The sequence below is a fragment of the Balaenoptera acutorostrata genome, chromosome 11 (genome assembly GCF_949987535.1).
Source record: "Balaenoptera acutorostrata chromosome 11, mBalAcu1.1, whole genome shotgun sequence".
Taxonomy (NCBI): domain Eukaryota; kingdom Metazoa; phylum Chordata; class Mammalia; order Artiodactyla; family Balaenopteridae; genus Balaenoptera; species Balaenoptera acutorostrata.
This window is the reverse complement of record NC_080074.1, coordinates 65,989,640-66,003,952: the sequence shown is the minus strand read 5'-3', so window position 1 is coordinate 66,003,952 and position 14,313 is coordinate 65,989,640. Positions and strand designations below refer to the sequence as shown.

The window sequence follows — 14,313 nt, the reverse complement described above, 5'->3', positions numbered from 1 at the left end:
TGCCGCGGAGCGGCTAAGCCCGTGTGCCACAACTACTGAGCCTGTGCTCTAGAGCCCACGAGCCACAACTACTGAGCCCACGCGCCACAACTACTGAAGCCCGCGTGCCTAGAGCCCGTGCTCCGCAACAAGAGAGGCCGCGATAGTGAGAGGCCCGCGCACCGCGATGAAGAGTGGCCCCCGCTCGCCGCAACTAGAGAAAGCCCGTGCGCAGCAATGAAGACCCGACAAAGCCAAAAATAAATAAATAAATAAATAAATAAAAAGAATTTGGTCTTTATTCTGTACCCCAGGGTTTTCAAAATATACAACTAGTGCTATGTAAGATGACTTAGGTAATACACAAAAGAAATTTTTTTAAAAAATTTACTTATTTATTTATTTATTTATTTATATTTTTGGCTGTGTTGGGTCTTCGTTTCTGTGCGAGGGCTTTCTCTAGTTGCAGCAAGCGGGGGCCACTCTTCATCGCGGTGTGCGGGGCTCTCACTATCGCCTCTCTTGTTGTGGAGCACAGGCTCCAGACGTGCAGGCTCAGTAGTTGTGGCTCACGGGCTTAGTTGCTCCGCGGCATGTGGGATCTTCCCAGACCAGGGCTCGAACCCGTGTCCCCTGCATTATCAGGGAGATTCTCAACCACTGCGCCACCAGGGAAGCCCCAGAAATTTTATTTTGCTATGTAATTTTTAATGTGTGGTAGGAAAAACAAGAGCTGTAATGCCAAAACTCTGACTTCACAAATATTGTTGCTTAGAAGAGGTTGCAATTGGTAGAAAGAGAAGCCAGTGAAATTAGAGAAAAATATTAAACAATTATATGGGTGGACTCGGTCTATGGACATAGTCATGAAAATAGTACAAGGTTTGGGAAGCACTGCAATAAGCAATGGGACCTTTGATGTTTCCTTGGTGGGAGTGTTATGGGGAGGGCAGTACCATGAAGACAGCTGTGCTTTGTAAGGATCATGCTGGCGACCCTGTGGAGGAGGATGTACCGAGAGAGACTGGGGCTGGAGGCAGGAGCACTGTTAGGAAGCTGATACCCAGGAGGAGAAAGATGAGGGCCTGGACCACAGTAGCAACAGAGAGGATGGTGAAGACTCACACAAAGTGCACTCCAGATTCAAGTTAAAAAGTTGATGACCTGATTAATAGAGGCAAAATTCCATTTATAGATTTAGAGGACAGGGGAAGAACAGGAATTGCTTAGTGGGGGCATGGGGAGAGTATTGAATTAATGCACTTATTTTTGACATGTGGATTTTGGGGCACCTCCCAGATGTTCACATGTCGATGGGCCACTTAAGGATATGTGTCTCTAGGCACTGCCCAGAAAAATAGCCAGGATACATGTGCAGGCATGTTCCCTACATGTTCCATATGTCTGGTTCTTTCCTCACTCTCACACCTATTCTTGGATTCTGCTATCGTGGAGTTTGATAAACACCAACCCATTTCAGGAAAATGAGAAGTACTTAGCTCCTCTCAGGGGACCTTGCTCGATCCAGGGATCACAACCAGCAACTTCCAAAATAAGTGAATTATAACATATTAGAGCTGGAGGACCTTGGTGATCATCTGGTACAGTTATTCTGAAGGGTCAGGACACATAAGAGTCACCTGGAGGGTTTGTTAATGCAGATTCCTGGGACCTACACCAGAGCTTTTGATTCAGTAGGTCTGGGTATGGTCCAAGAATTTGCATTTTGAACAAGTTTCCAGGTGATACTGAGGTTGCTGGTCTGGGGACTCCACTTTGAGAACCACTGATGTAACACAACTTCTCCAGACTACAGGCTGAGAAACTGCAGCCTGGAGAGGTAAAGTGCATCCTAGCAGCAAAACATATTGGAAAGAACATGGACTTTGCAGTCAGTCAGACCTGGTTTCAAATCCTGGCTGACTCACTATGTGATCTCAGGCAGGTACTTAACTGCTCTGAGCCTCAATTTCTCTTCTATGAAATGGTTAGAACAACAAGATAGTAGATGTTTGTCATTCTTTCTGGCTGCCACAGAAAGATCGAGTTCCAGGGTGGATAGTGGCCGTGGTGTCAGCAGTGCCTTCCAGCATCCAGTCAGGGCATTGGTCTGCAAATTGCACTGTCTAGTGTTTAGTGGCAGTTGCCACAGTGCCCCTGTTGGCTTGGTTCTATGATTTGAGGCATTGTTTCTGGCTGCACAACCTTGGAATCCAGACCCCCAGCCCTCCTGTGACCTGCTTAAATCTTTCTGGAACCAAATACTTATTTTGCACAACTGTTATGAGAAGTAAATGAGATAATGTATGTGATATCCCTATCACTCTGTTAAAAAATAGTTGGTACTCATTATATTGAAGCCATCATAGTAATTATCGTTATTAGTTTGAAAATGAATTCGCAGTTTGGCCAGAGAGGTATGCCCAGAGGCAGATGGTCTGGCTCCCTCCCTGGACATCACTGAGAAAGATGATGCTGGGAAGAGCACTCAGTGTAGCCAACTTGGGAACTGGACTTGCTCAGGACCTCCAAACGCTCATGTGCTAGGGAAGCCTCACAATAATTCATGAACACCTGATTTGGGTTCCCACCACGCCAATGTATGTATCCGTTGCTTTCCCTTTCCACTACCGAGGAAGTCGGTGCATCCTCTATCTAGGGCACTCCCTTTTCAGCGAGGTACCAATTTGTTGCCTGATGAGCAGAACATTAGGATAAAAGAAGAGGACTAACTCTGTGAAGGTATTTTGGCCAGGACACATGGCAGCCCAAAGAACCACCCCTGCCCCACCAGTGACCACATTCGGCACCTCTCTCCCCAAGATAATTCTGGGCACATGGTAACAATTCTGATTGACTGAGTTGCCCATTTGCCACATTCCATTTTGGATCAATAGGTTGATACTGGTTGATCAATGACTTTTTCTTTCATTTTAGATACATTAATAGCAAGCCGATAAAGTTGAGAGAAATCGTTTTCTTCTTCTACCTTACTCTTCACTTCCTCTTTGTCCAATCAACCACCAAGTCCTATCAATCCCACAAATACAAATATTTCCTGAAACTGTCCTTTCCATCTCCATTGCCACCTCTTTATCTCAACTAACAACATCTCTCATTATCTCATTATCATTTTTGCTTGCTCTCCTCCCTGGGCCAACTCCCTTTTAACTCCATTCTCCACTTAGGAGCTAGAGTGATCTTTTTTTTTTTTTAAAAGAATTATTTATTTATTTATTTTTGGCGTGTTGGGTCTTCGTTTCTGTGCGAGGGCTTTCTCTAATTGTGGCAAGCGGGAGACACTCTTCATCGCGGTGCGCGGGCCTCTCATTATCGCGGCCTCTCTTGTTGCAGAGCACAGGCTCCAGACGCGCAGGCTCAGTAGTTGTGGCTCACGGGCCCAGTTGCTCCGCAGCATGTGGGATCTTCCCAGACCAGGGCTCGAACCCGTGTCCCCTGCATTGGCAGGCAGATTCTCAACCACTGCGCCACCAGGAAAGCCCGAGTGATCTTTTTAAAACCCAAATTTGATCAGGCCACTCCTCTAAGCTAAAACTTAATTAATTTAATCCATTAAAATGACTGCCTGTTTAGAAAACTGTCAAAAATCCCCAGCATAGTACAATGCCTAATAGTATTTGCAGGGGCTTTAATAAATATTTGTTGAAGGGAGGGAGTCAAGTCTCTGGACCTGAGAGGAACTGTCTTGTCCCTTTGTGTGTTAATTTGACTTGTTTAAATCTCAGAGCACCTCCTTATTTCCAACGTCTTGGAAACACCTCATTGTAGTAGCCTCTGGCATCTCTTACAAAGTGATTTTCCTCAAGGTCACACAGCTGGTGCATAGGCACCAAATAGAATATACAACCCTATTATTCTTCACTGTGGAGCCACCGTTATGTGAGAAGCAATCACAGTTCAAAAGTGACAACCACCAGTAGGATGCTTGATCCTCCTGCAACACTCCCACCAAGTTTCCAGGCCTCGGTATAGAGTCTTTCAAAGATAAAGGAAATCTACCTTCTTACCCCACCAAAGAAGCCCCTTCATCTTTAGACAATTCTACAAGTTATTGAAAATGAGACTTTTCAAAGAATAATCCATCCTAGCCAGTTTATCAAGGATAGAGATAATGAGGGAAAGGAGGTTGTGTGTGAGAGAGAGAGAGACCCACATCCTCCCTCGTGTGGTGGTGCTAAGGTGCTTTGGGCCAGCTGCCTCCAAGAGAAGAGGAAGGTGGGTGACTTTGACTCCAGCTTAGTTCAGGGAGAGATTCATGAGATCTAGCCTCAAAGATTCTACAAGCTACTATAGACTAGCCAGGGACTAGAACAAGGAAAGGATGTGTGTGGAGGAAATGGGATTAATCCCAGCTCACATGTTGGGTGGAATCCCAGCTGCTGCAGCTGCTGAGGGCTTAACCAGCTGTTCCCTGGGCAGCTGCAATGTTCAGCCCAGACCTGGCTCTCGGGGTGGCAGCTCTGTCTCAGCTTAGGGCCATCAGCTCCAAGCAAAGTCAAGGCTCCGTGGAAAGAATCACTGGAAAGCAAAAGAGAATAGCAGAAAAAGAGTCCCTAGTTCCAATAAATCCTGTTTGGACACCATGTGGTTTGAAAGCAGACCACTGTGTTCTTAGGTTATGTGGCCTCAAGGAGGGAAGTTGAGAGACAGTTTGGGTTCAGGTTTCAGAGAGAAGCAAAGCCAGGGCTGGAGGTACCACCTTCAGTTCTGTTCCTATCTTATCCTGTCCTGCTCCAGTTTCCCTACGCTGCCCCCACCACCATCTGTTCCCATAACACGCTCTGTGTGGGGACGGGGGCATTTCCTACTTGTGATCAGAATTAGCGATACTCATATGCTCAGATGAGAACCAACCTACTTAGGGATAAAGATGACCCAAAAAGCCCATCCAATTGGCAATTTCCTTTTTTATTTATTTATGGCATGTGGGAATCTTACTTCCCCGACCAGGGATGGAACCCTTAGTCCTCTGCAGTGGAAGCGCGGAGTCCTAACCACTGGGCCATCAGGGAAGTCCCGGCAATTTCCTTTTTTTATTTTTTATTTATTTATTTATTTTTTTTTCAATTTCCTTTTTTTAAAATGCAAGTTTGACTTTTCCCCTCACCTGCTTCAAATCCTGCAATTGCTTTCCAACATCCAGACAGGATTGAAAATCCTTAAAGTCGATCCCATCTCCCTCTCACTATACTGAACTTGTCGATGGTCCTCAGATTCATCTTACTGTTGCTCCCCAACTCCAGGACTTTGCACATGCTGTTCCCTCTGCTTGAACAACTCTTACCTGTCTTACAGGTCTCAGCTTAAATGCCACTTCTCATCTCTTTACCACACTCAACAACCTTCTAACCACTTATGCCTGTCTCACCAGATGACCTGTAAGAGCGATGCCTGACTTTATTGTCCTATGCCCAAGGCACAACTCAATATTTGACACATAGTAGGCACTCAGTAAACCCTTATTAAAGATACCGCTTTCTCATGGGAGATGTTCGTCATTAACCAAGTCACATATAGAGACAGTAACAGGGAGAGGAAGGTTTGAATGTGCTAATTGGCCACAAAATCCCCCACAGGAAAATACCCTAACCAGCCATAGGCTGCTTCCCATAGACAGCTGCCTCAGTCACCCAGACAGGGAAGAAAGTTTCCTCCAATATAGCAGGGACCACAAAAGCACAGTCAGGGATAAACATCTCAAGGCTCTAGGTCAGAAATGCTAATTTTTCAAGCAGAGTTGATTATTTTCACTAAGGACCCCATCTTAGCACTGGCCTTTTCTTATTTCAAACATTTCTGGAAGCTTATATTATTCTGCTAGAGCTGCCATAACAAAATATCACAGACTGGGTGGCTTAGACATCAAACATTTATTTTCTCATAGTTTTGGAAGCTAGAAAAATCCAAGATCAAGGTTCCAGCCAATTTGGTTTCTGGTGAGAGCTCTCTTCCTGGCCTGCAGACGGCTGCCTTCTCACTATGGCCTCACATGGCCTTTCGTTGCACATGTGAAGGGAGAGAAAGCAAGCTCTCTCTCCTATGTCTTCTTGTAAGGACACTAATCCTGTCAGATCAAGGCCCACTCTTATGACCTCATTTAACCTTAATTACTTCCTTAGAGGCCCCATCTCCAAATACAGCCACATGGGCATGAGGGCTTCAACATATGAATCTGGGGGGAGACACATGCATTCAGTCCATAACGAAGCACAACATTCCCCTCCTCTAATTCAAAAAGAGCTGAGAGTCTTCTCATGCTTTCTGGCTTGGTGTACCAACCTGCCATGGATGACTGCCAGAAACTTGCACCCACATCTGTATTTCCTTAACTGGTACCTAGGTAGCTTTAGTTAAGGAAGCCAGTCATCCAGGCAGGAGGAAGAAGAGCCAATGAAAATGAGAGGGAAATAACTGTCAGAAAGCTAGACTTACTAGTGACCCAATGAAGGGAATGAGGAAGAGTCAAAACCAGCCTAAGGTCCCATAGGATGTGGCCCCATCCACCAAGGCATTCTTATTTCATTAGTCCTGCCCCAATTTTCCTCATTTGTAACACAATCTCATAGGGTTATTTTGAGGACCAAATGAGAAAGTATGTAAAGTGCTAAAACAGGGCCTGGCCTGCAGTAAGTTCTCAGGAAATTTTAGCTACATATAGTTACACTTCCCAATTTCCTACTCTAACCAGCCTGCACATCTTCATCCCAGATTCCAAGTCCTTGTTCATGTTGGTACTTCTGTCTGGAATGGCCTTTCTAGTCTCCTCCACTTACACAGGCTACAGCATCCTATTCAGGCCCTACTTTCTCCAAAAGGCCTTCTGTGTACAAATATGACGTTTACCACCCATTCAACTCATCTTGATTAAGTAACAATGTTGCTTTGGCAGCTAACCATCTTATACCTTTAAGAAGCTATTTCTTAATTTTGGTGTGTTTTTCAGTGCCTAATACGGTGCTACACTGTAGATGTTCAGTAACTCCTGCTTGAAGAAAGGAAGGGGAGAAAAATCTGGATTCTGGGCAATAAAAAGGTCACCTGAACCTTGAAGTAGTGCTTCTCAACTCCGGTTTCCCAGTATGCGGAGAGGTCTTGCCAGGATGATCACAAAATGCTCTGCAATTCTCAAAACAAGATTACGTTTAATTATACTTTAGTTCTAAAGCAAACTTAAATCTGTCACACAGCACCTTCTGAAGAACGGAGTGTTATGAAATCAAACAATTATAGGGACAACACAACCCCCAAAGGTCTGGGAACCATTGATAATGCTGCATCTGGTAGAGTGGCAAGGACAGAAGCAGACAGACAGCAGACAGCAGCAAAGGCAGTGAGAAATGGGTGCAGAGCATAGAAAACTCAATAGTATCTATTCCACATTGGGCACATACATTGATATTGTCAACAATCCTGTCAGGGAGGGATCATTATCTCCAGAACTGCCTGACTTCCAAGCCATGCCCTTTCCCTAATCCTCCTTGCCAATTCTGTTAATGAGAAGGGGTGCCGCATTTGGAGATGTTGTGTGGCCAAGTAAATATGCCTTCCTGGCCATCTTCATAGAGATGGTACTCTTTGCTGCTTGAGGGAAGGTAATGGATTTTATTTTAGGAGGCTGGGAGGGCCTCAAGGGGACAAGAATAAGGAGGGATGGAAGTTGGGGGTGAGAGGTGAGCCTCAGGCCTGGGGAGTAATCTACAGGATGTAGTTTAAGGGAAACCAATTAGTTCTCCTTGTCCCCAGATATCTCCTGCCCAACATATTAAGGTGCTAGGAATCAGCACCATTATGGTCTTATGGTTTAAGGCCTTATTTTCAGCAGGCCTTTAAGATATATGCATTACATGAAAAGAATAGTGAAAACAGGCCTATCAACATAGAAATACTAATTAGTTTATCAGATTAGTCATCACCTGGAGTGACACGACAGTAGGGCATCAGGATCCGATAGAATGAGACAGGGGCAGGTTTAGAAAGTAGGAAGGAAAGGTCCACAGCTTGGAGTGTGTTTCTGAAATCACTCTGAAAGGGGGAGGGTGGTGGTAATGGGCACCTGGTGTGGATTGAGGGAAAGGGGAAGTGGAAAGATACTAAAGGTAAACTTAGCCTGCTTCCAAATGTTGGCTTTATCAAGCACCTTAAGTATGCTTTCACCTCCAGACACTGAACTCAAAGTGTCACAGGGTGAGGGAGGTGAGTGGGCAACTTGGATGCACATGGAAATCTGGAATACTACAGGCTACAACTATACTTCCAGCTTCCAGGAGCCACAGAGCTAAACCAGGCGCAAGGGATACAAAAGTGCCACTTTCCAAATGAGAGGCAGGTGGGCTCCTCATCAGCCCCTGACACCTGTGGCTCAGCCCTGGCAGCTTAACAAGTACCATCCACCATCTCTTGCATCCTGGGAGAAGGCTCCTCTGCACAAATCCAGTCCACCCTCTGCGCAGCATTTTTCCTTTGGCCGGGAAGGGAACCGATCCTGAAAGCCACTAGAGGGCAGTATATAGCAGGGACCCTGTGCAGGAAGAGCATAACCGCTACAGGGAAGGGTGGGCTCCTGGTGGTACCGCCAACCCCTACCATCCCCCAGGCCCTGACACTCTCCTTCCAGTGCAGTCCAACTTCCTCGGAGCTTCCATTCCTAACTCAGGGGCAGTTGCCTGCCTGGATTCCAGGTGTCTGCTGCGTTGGACCCAGAGGTTCCAGAAACACCCAGTCCAGGAAAGCAGAGCTAGAAATAATGGGAGAGGGGAGAGGGGAAAGGTGGAGGAAGCCAGTAGAAACAACAACCAGGACAGCTGATCAGGAAGGGGGCTCAGGTTTTAATTCCTATGTGCCCTTGCTTGGAGAGCCTATGCCCCCTCTACCCCCATACATCTCAGCTCAGCCCATCAGAAAGGATAGGTTCTAGCTCTCTGTCCAGGTTCTTTCTCTTGATCAAGAGTGTGTGGGGACTATCAGTTATGAATTAGCTAGGGATTCCTATGAGTCATCAGTTGGTCCAGTTACATCCCCCCAAAAAACATCAGCCCCATGTAGACCCCTTACACCAGAGTAGGATGGGGATTACGGTGATTCTTGAGGGAGGGACCAGGACTGCAGGCTAACAATTGGGGGCCAGAATTCTTTAAGTATCAGTACCCACAGTGGCCTGAGCCACCTTTGGAGCCCCTATGAACAGAAAAAGGACGTTTTTGGGTTTTCTTGTTCCTTGGGTAACCCTGGTCCCTCCAACAGTCGGTATGCAAACATGTGGGCAGAATGCTAGTCCTCTCTGGGTGGGAAAAAGAACTAGCAGCCTAGAAAAGGGCAGACTCTTCTAGTCTCTGTTGCTGGTCGACTGGGATGCCTCCTCTGAGAGGAGGAAGCAGGGTGGGACGACCTGCTGGGGAAGGAGAGGGGAATGGGAAGTAAAGTATGGTTCCCTTTCTCCATTCCCCCTTCCCCCAATCTGGAGGTAAATCACCATCTGAATAGAGATCTTTCCCAATAAGCTCCTGGAAGCCTTCCTTTTATTAGCCCACTTGTAGGAAAATGTCAGATGTCAGATTGGCTCCCCTGTCAGATAACTGTTAACGTCGTGCCCCAGCCCCTCATCTTGCCAGGCGGGGCAAGCAGATCATTATATTACAATTTATAAATAGAAAATAAAATAAAATAATCGGGTGGGGCTGAGGCACTGGGGAAGAAGAGGAGAAATAGTCCTCGTCGATGAGTACGAGGACATCATCAACCCCACCTACCGAGGACCCAACCTCTCAGTTAGAGGTTGCCCCTAAACCATCGCATCCATTTTTCTCCCTATCCCTCCCTCCCTCCCAATCAGCATCGTCTGCTGCCCACACCCCCAGATCTCAGCCCGCACACTCCCGTTTAGGCGGATGCCACGAGGTTTCTATGCCTGGAGCGCTCAGTCCAGCAGCTCCTCCGCCAAGCGATAGAGGAACCGAGAGTACCAATGCATGCCAGTTGGCTGGACGGCCCCGCCCGGAAGCAGCGCCCCCAGCGCATGCAGCAGGCGCAGAGGAGCAAAGGCGCGGTGCGCCCACTGGTGACTCTCCAGAACCGCGTAGCACGAGGCCAGCACATCATTGACCAGCAGCGTCCCGTGCGCTGTGAGCGGTGCGAACACGCCCACGGCTTCCTCCCGCGCCACTCGGGCCACGCGCGCAGGCCGAAGGGCGTCCCCGCCTGGCGCCAGCACCGAGTCCCCAGCACGCAGCCGGCGCGCGAACACCGGTGCAAAGTCGCCTGGCTCGGGCGCGGGCCCTCGAGCGGCGAACACCAGATGCCAGGGAGTGAGCAACAGCTTGCGCGGGGGCCGCTCGGTCTCCACAGCCACGAAAGAGGCCCGGCGCTGCAAGTCCCGGTCCAGGAAGAGCAGCACGGGCGTGGGCACCACCCGGCCTGCCGCGTCTGCCGCCAGCACCCAGTCACCGCGGTGCAGTTCCCGCAGCCCCTTCCGCTCGCCGCTCCGCAGGCGCACGGTGGCATTTCCCGGAAAGCAGCCGCCTGCCCTGACCGCCAGTGAGTTATCTGGAGGGGACAAGCAGAGAGAGGATTGAATGGAGACCAGTTCTAGAATGTTAGTACAGATTGTCAAAGACGTGGGTCAAGCCCAGCGCAGACCTCACCAGTCCGGGAACAACATGCAAGTTCCAACGGATCTGGTCCTAATCTGGGCAGAAATGGAAGGGGGGTTTACAACACTAACGCCCGCGTGGTGTCCCCTAGAGTCGCAACAGGGCTGTGCACCCTCAGTTTCCCGGAGGGACCTCACCACCCACCCCATACTGTACCGGCTTTGACAGACACGTGGACGTGGTTGCGGGACTCGTAATAGACCCAGTCGAAGCCGGCTTCCACTGCCAGGCGCGCCAGCAACCCATACTTATTGCGGTCGCGGTCGGACGTGGTGATATCCAGGGCACGTCCTTCGTAGTGAAGTGAGTCCTGAGCGTGGTGGCCGTCCTCGTCCCAGCCCTCGGTCACCCGTAGGCGCACTCCGGGCCACATGTTCATCACCGCAATGGCCAGCGCGTTCACGCGCTCTTTACAACGCTGGCGGGGAATAAAGGAGTCAGTCTCCTCGGTACCACTACCACCAGCATGGGGGCTAAAGCGACCTGGACGGGTGGGTTAATTCTTCGTTTTCCCGACACCCCTCCAGTCCCTCCCAGATTTTGAGTGTCCTGAGGAAGTGAGAATCTGAATGGGTGTAGTCGCTAATCTATGCTCTCCAGAGCGTCGTTGGCGAACTGTGGGGTCACCCCTGAGATCAAGAGGGAGCGCCCAAACCTAGTTCTTTCCCCCACTTTTAATTTCCGCCCCTCATCCCTAGTTGTTCTGGGACCTCAGTTCAACCTGGGAGAGGGCAAGAGTGGAAAGAGCGGGTGTAAGCTTGGTCAGGGAGGGGTTGAGCAGCCCGGCTCCGCGAGAGGAGCCCCTGTTTTGGCCTGGACCCCGCCCCAAGCCCCGGCTGCCCTCCCTCAGCCTGATTCATCTTTTGTTTCGTTGCCTTCCCTGGCACCGGGCATCGCTTCCTTCCTTCCTTCCTCCTCCTCCTTTCAGCCCCTAGCATTAACCCTTTCGTGGTGCGAGTGCCCCCCACAGAGGTGCCCAAGTGAAGCCGTGCGGGATCTAGGCTGCTGGAAAAAGGGTTGGGGTGGCGGGGGCTGCGCGAAGTACAATGGCCATTCTCCCGGATGACTTAACCGAGCGAGAATCCCGGGCCGAGGCCGGGGACGCGCCGGGAGAAGCGGACTCAGCAGCTCCATCCACAAAGGCGCTTTTCAGCCGCCCCGGCTCAGGGAGAGGAAAGGGCAGAAAGCCGCGCCCCCCCATCCCTGCTCCGGCCCGCCGGGTCCCCTCCCCCAGCGCGGCCAGCCCTCCCAGTTCCAGCTCAGGCTCCGCCAGCCCTGAGAGCCCCCCATCTCTCCGTCTCTGCTCCGGAGGCAGCGCAGAAAGGCGTGGGAGTAACACCTGAGAATAACGCGAGCAGCCCTTGCGCGGATCTGGGGGGCCCCCTGCAGGGTGGGAGTGGAGAGGAGGAAAAGCAGCAGCGGCTGGAAGCCTGCGCCGGGGGAGTGAGACCACGGTTATCTCGGCCGCTCCAGTCTGGGAGCCGGAGACCTTGGCGCGCACCACAGCACGGACCTCGCGGGAGGAGGCACAGAGAGGACAGCTTCCTTTTCTTCTCCCCGCTCTGACCTCTCCTCGGACTTGGTTTTCTCCTAACTGCCAGAGGGACGTTTCCCCCCTGCCCTTCTTCCCGAGTCTTCTACACCTCCGCAGGGTTGGAGAGGAGGGGAGGGGGAAGACAGGAAAAGTGGTAACTCCTTCCAACTTTTTGTCGTTTTGTCCCCTAAGGAGGCCCTGAGGCCTTGACCTGCGGGGGCAGCAGCCCAGTGCAGAGCCAACTCAATGGAGGCCTTTTGCAGTCAGGGTGTGGGAGATAAGCAGGACTGAGGGGGGTTCCCAGGCCTGTCAGAGCCTCTCCTGGGCCTATCCCTTGTTCTGCCCCCTCTGCTGCAGGTGGAAACCAGAGGAAAGGGCCAGGATATTCCATCCCTGGCCAGGAGGGAAGGAGTATCCCCCTCCCAATCTCTGGGTAGGAGGAATGCTTCAGGGCAAGAGCAAGAAGGAATTCTTTCTCCCCTGGACAGGTTTTCCTAACAAAGTAACCTGGAAAACTATGGCAGTTAATCAGAGGAAATCCGTACCCCTCCCTCTCCCCCCCACCTCCCCACTCCATACACAATTAGGTGGTGTAATGGAAAGTGTATAGGACTTAGAATCAGGAGTCCTGAATTCTAGTCCCAGGCATGCCACTAATTAGTTTCAAGAGTTTGATTAAATCACTTTTCCTCCTGGGGCCCAGCTCTCAGATGTAAAAATCGGAGGGGGGGGTGGTGGTGGAAGAATGTGACCTCCAAGTTTCCTTCCAGCTCTGACATTTGAGATCACAGAGCAGAGGTGGTCCTTCACACCTCACCCTAGGTTGCTTAGGTTCTGGTTTGCAGCAGATGCTTAATACATGGTAGTTGAATTCATTTTAACCCTTTAATTCCAAGGAAAGTCCCTGAGCTATGCTGAGTTTGAGGGACACAGGAACCCTATGATTCTCAGGTGGGCCCATCTGTTCTTCCCATCAAAGATCACTTTTCACTCCAGGACAGTCGTTTAGACTCTAGAATAGCTTTACCTTGGTTCTGGGATGCCTCCCCCACACCAAAGACAATTCTTGCCCAGCCCGTCCTCAGGTAGATGGCCTGATGACCTGACCCTTGACCCTTTCCCAGCCCCTTCAGTCTCTTGGGCCCACAGAGCTTTAACACAATCAGGTCAGGAGCCAGGCTAAGGGTAGAGCTTTCTGTCTGCTGCCTAGCCAGCTCCTGGCCCCCAGCTCACCCCAGCCCTTCCTGCCTGGCTCGGTAGCTGACCCCCGGTCCACGCCTCAGCCATTTCCCGTCTCGCCTGCCGCCATCCTCCTTTCCCCGCCCTCCCTGTCTCTCCCAGCTTCACTCTCACTAGTCCCTTCTCCCCCTCCCCATGCAGCCTCTCCCTGGATCCCTCCTGATCACTCAGTACAGCCAGCAGAGGTGTGTGTGTGTGAGTGTGTGTGTTTTGGTGGTGGGGGGGCGGGTGAGGGGTGAGGAGTGTAGGTAGGTCCTTGAGATCAAGGTCTCTATAGATGAAGTCCAGCTCACACCATCCCCCGTCCCCTCCGCCAGCTGCCGGAGGAGAGCAGAGAAATTGGCGGTGCCCTCGAGCAGGTGGGGAGAGGCCTTCCTTACCTCGGTCATCAAGCGGTCTGCACCACTGTTCTCCTCATCCTTGAAGATGATGTCGGGGTTGTAGTTAGGCACCAGGTCCCGGAAGCGCTCAGAGCCTCTTGTCACCCTCCCCTCGGCCGGCCCACTGGCGCCCAGGGTCCGCTCGGGCACGCTGGGCACAAATTGCTTGTAGAGCAGCGGCACGAGCTGCTTGCGCACGTAGCGGCGCCGGCCAACCGGCCCCCGGCCCGGCCCACAGCTCTGGGCCGGCAGCGCCAGAAGTGCCAAGCAGCACAGGGGCACCAGACTGGCCGGCAGCGCCATGGATGCAGCGGACTCGGGCCAAAAGGGAACGTTCTTGTCCTCACCAGCTCGCTCGTCAGTTGGGCATCTCCCCCTGCACCAGAGAGCGCAGCAGGCAGAGCTGCCCCCAGAGTGCCCTAGAGCTCTTGTGGCTCAGCACACCTGGCTGCCGCTAGCTCTGCCTACATACCTCCGGGGGGTCTGGAACCTGCTACTGACCGGCCATCATAGC

The 14,313-nt window shown here is 50.8% G+C and overlaps 1 protein-coding gene across 1 annotated transcript; it reads right to left on the bottom strand.

The window, feature by feature from the left end:
- Nucleotides 1-9,913: 9,913 nt before the first annotated feature.
- Nucleotides 9,914-14,102, bottom strand: DHH (desert hedgehog signaling molecule). Its single transcript, XM_007179791.3, has 3 exons — nt 13,800-14,102; nt 10,803-11,064; nt 9,914-10,539 (listed from the first exon to the last, which is right to left on the bottom strand). Exons 1-3 carry the CDS (start codon nt 14,100-14,102, stop codon nt 9,914-9,916), a joined length of 1,191 nt encoding a protein of 396 aa, XP_007179853.1.
- Nucleotides 14,103-14,313: the final 211 nt, after the last annotated feature.

Coding starts and splice junctions, on each gene's coding strand:
- DHH (XM_007179791.3), bottom strand. CDS start 14,102: ATGGCGCTGCCGGCCAGTCTGGTGCCCCTGTGCTGCTTGGCACTTCTG. Junction 11,065..13,799: donor CAGACCGCTTGATGACCGAG/GTAAGGAAGGCC, acceptor ATTCCCCGCCAG/CGTTGTAAAGAGCGCGTGAA. Junction 10,540..10,802: donor CCACGTGTCTGTCAAAGCCG/GTACAGTATGGG, acceptor TGTCCCCTCCAG/ATAACTCACTGGCGGTCAGG.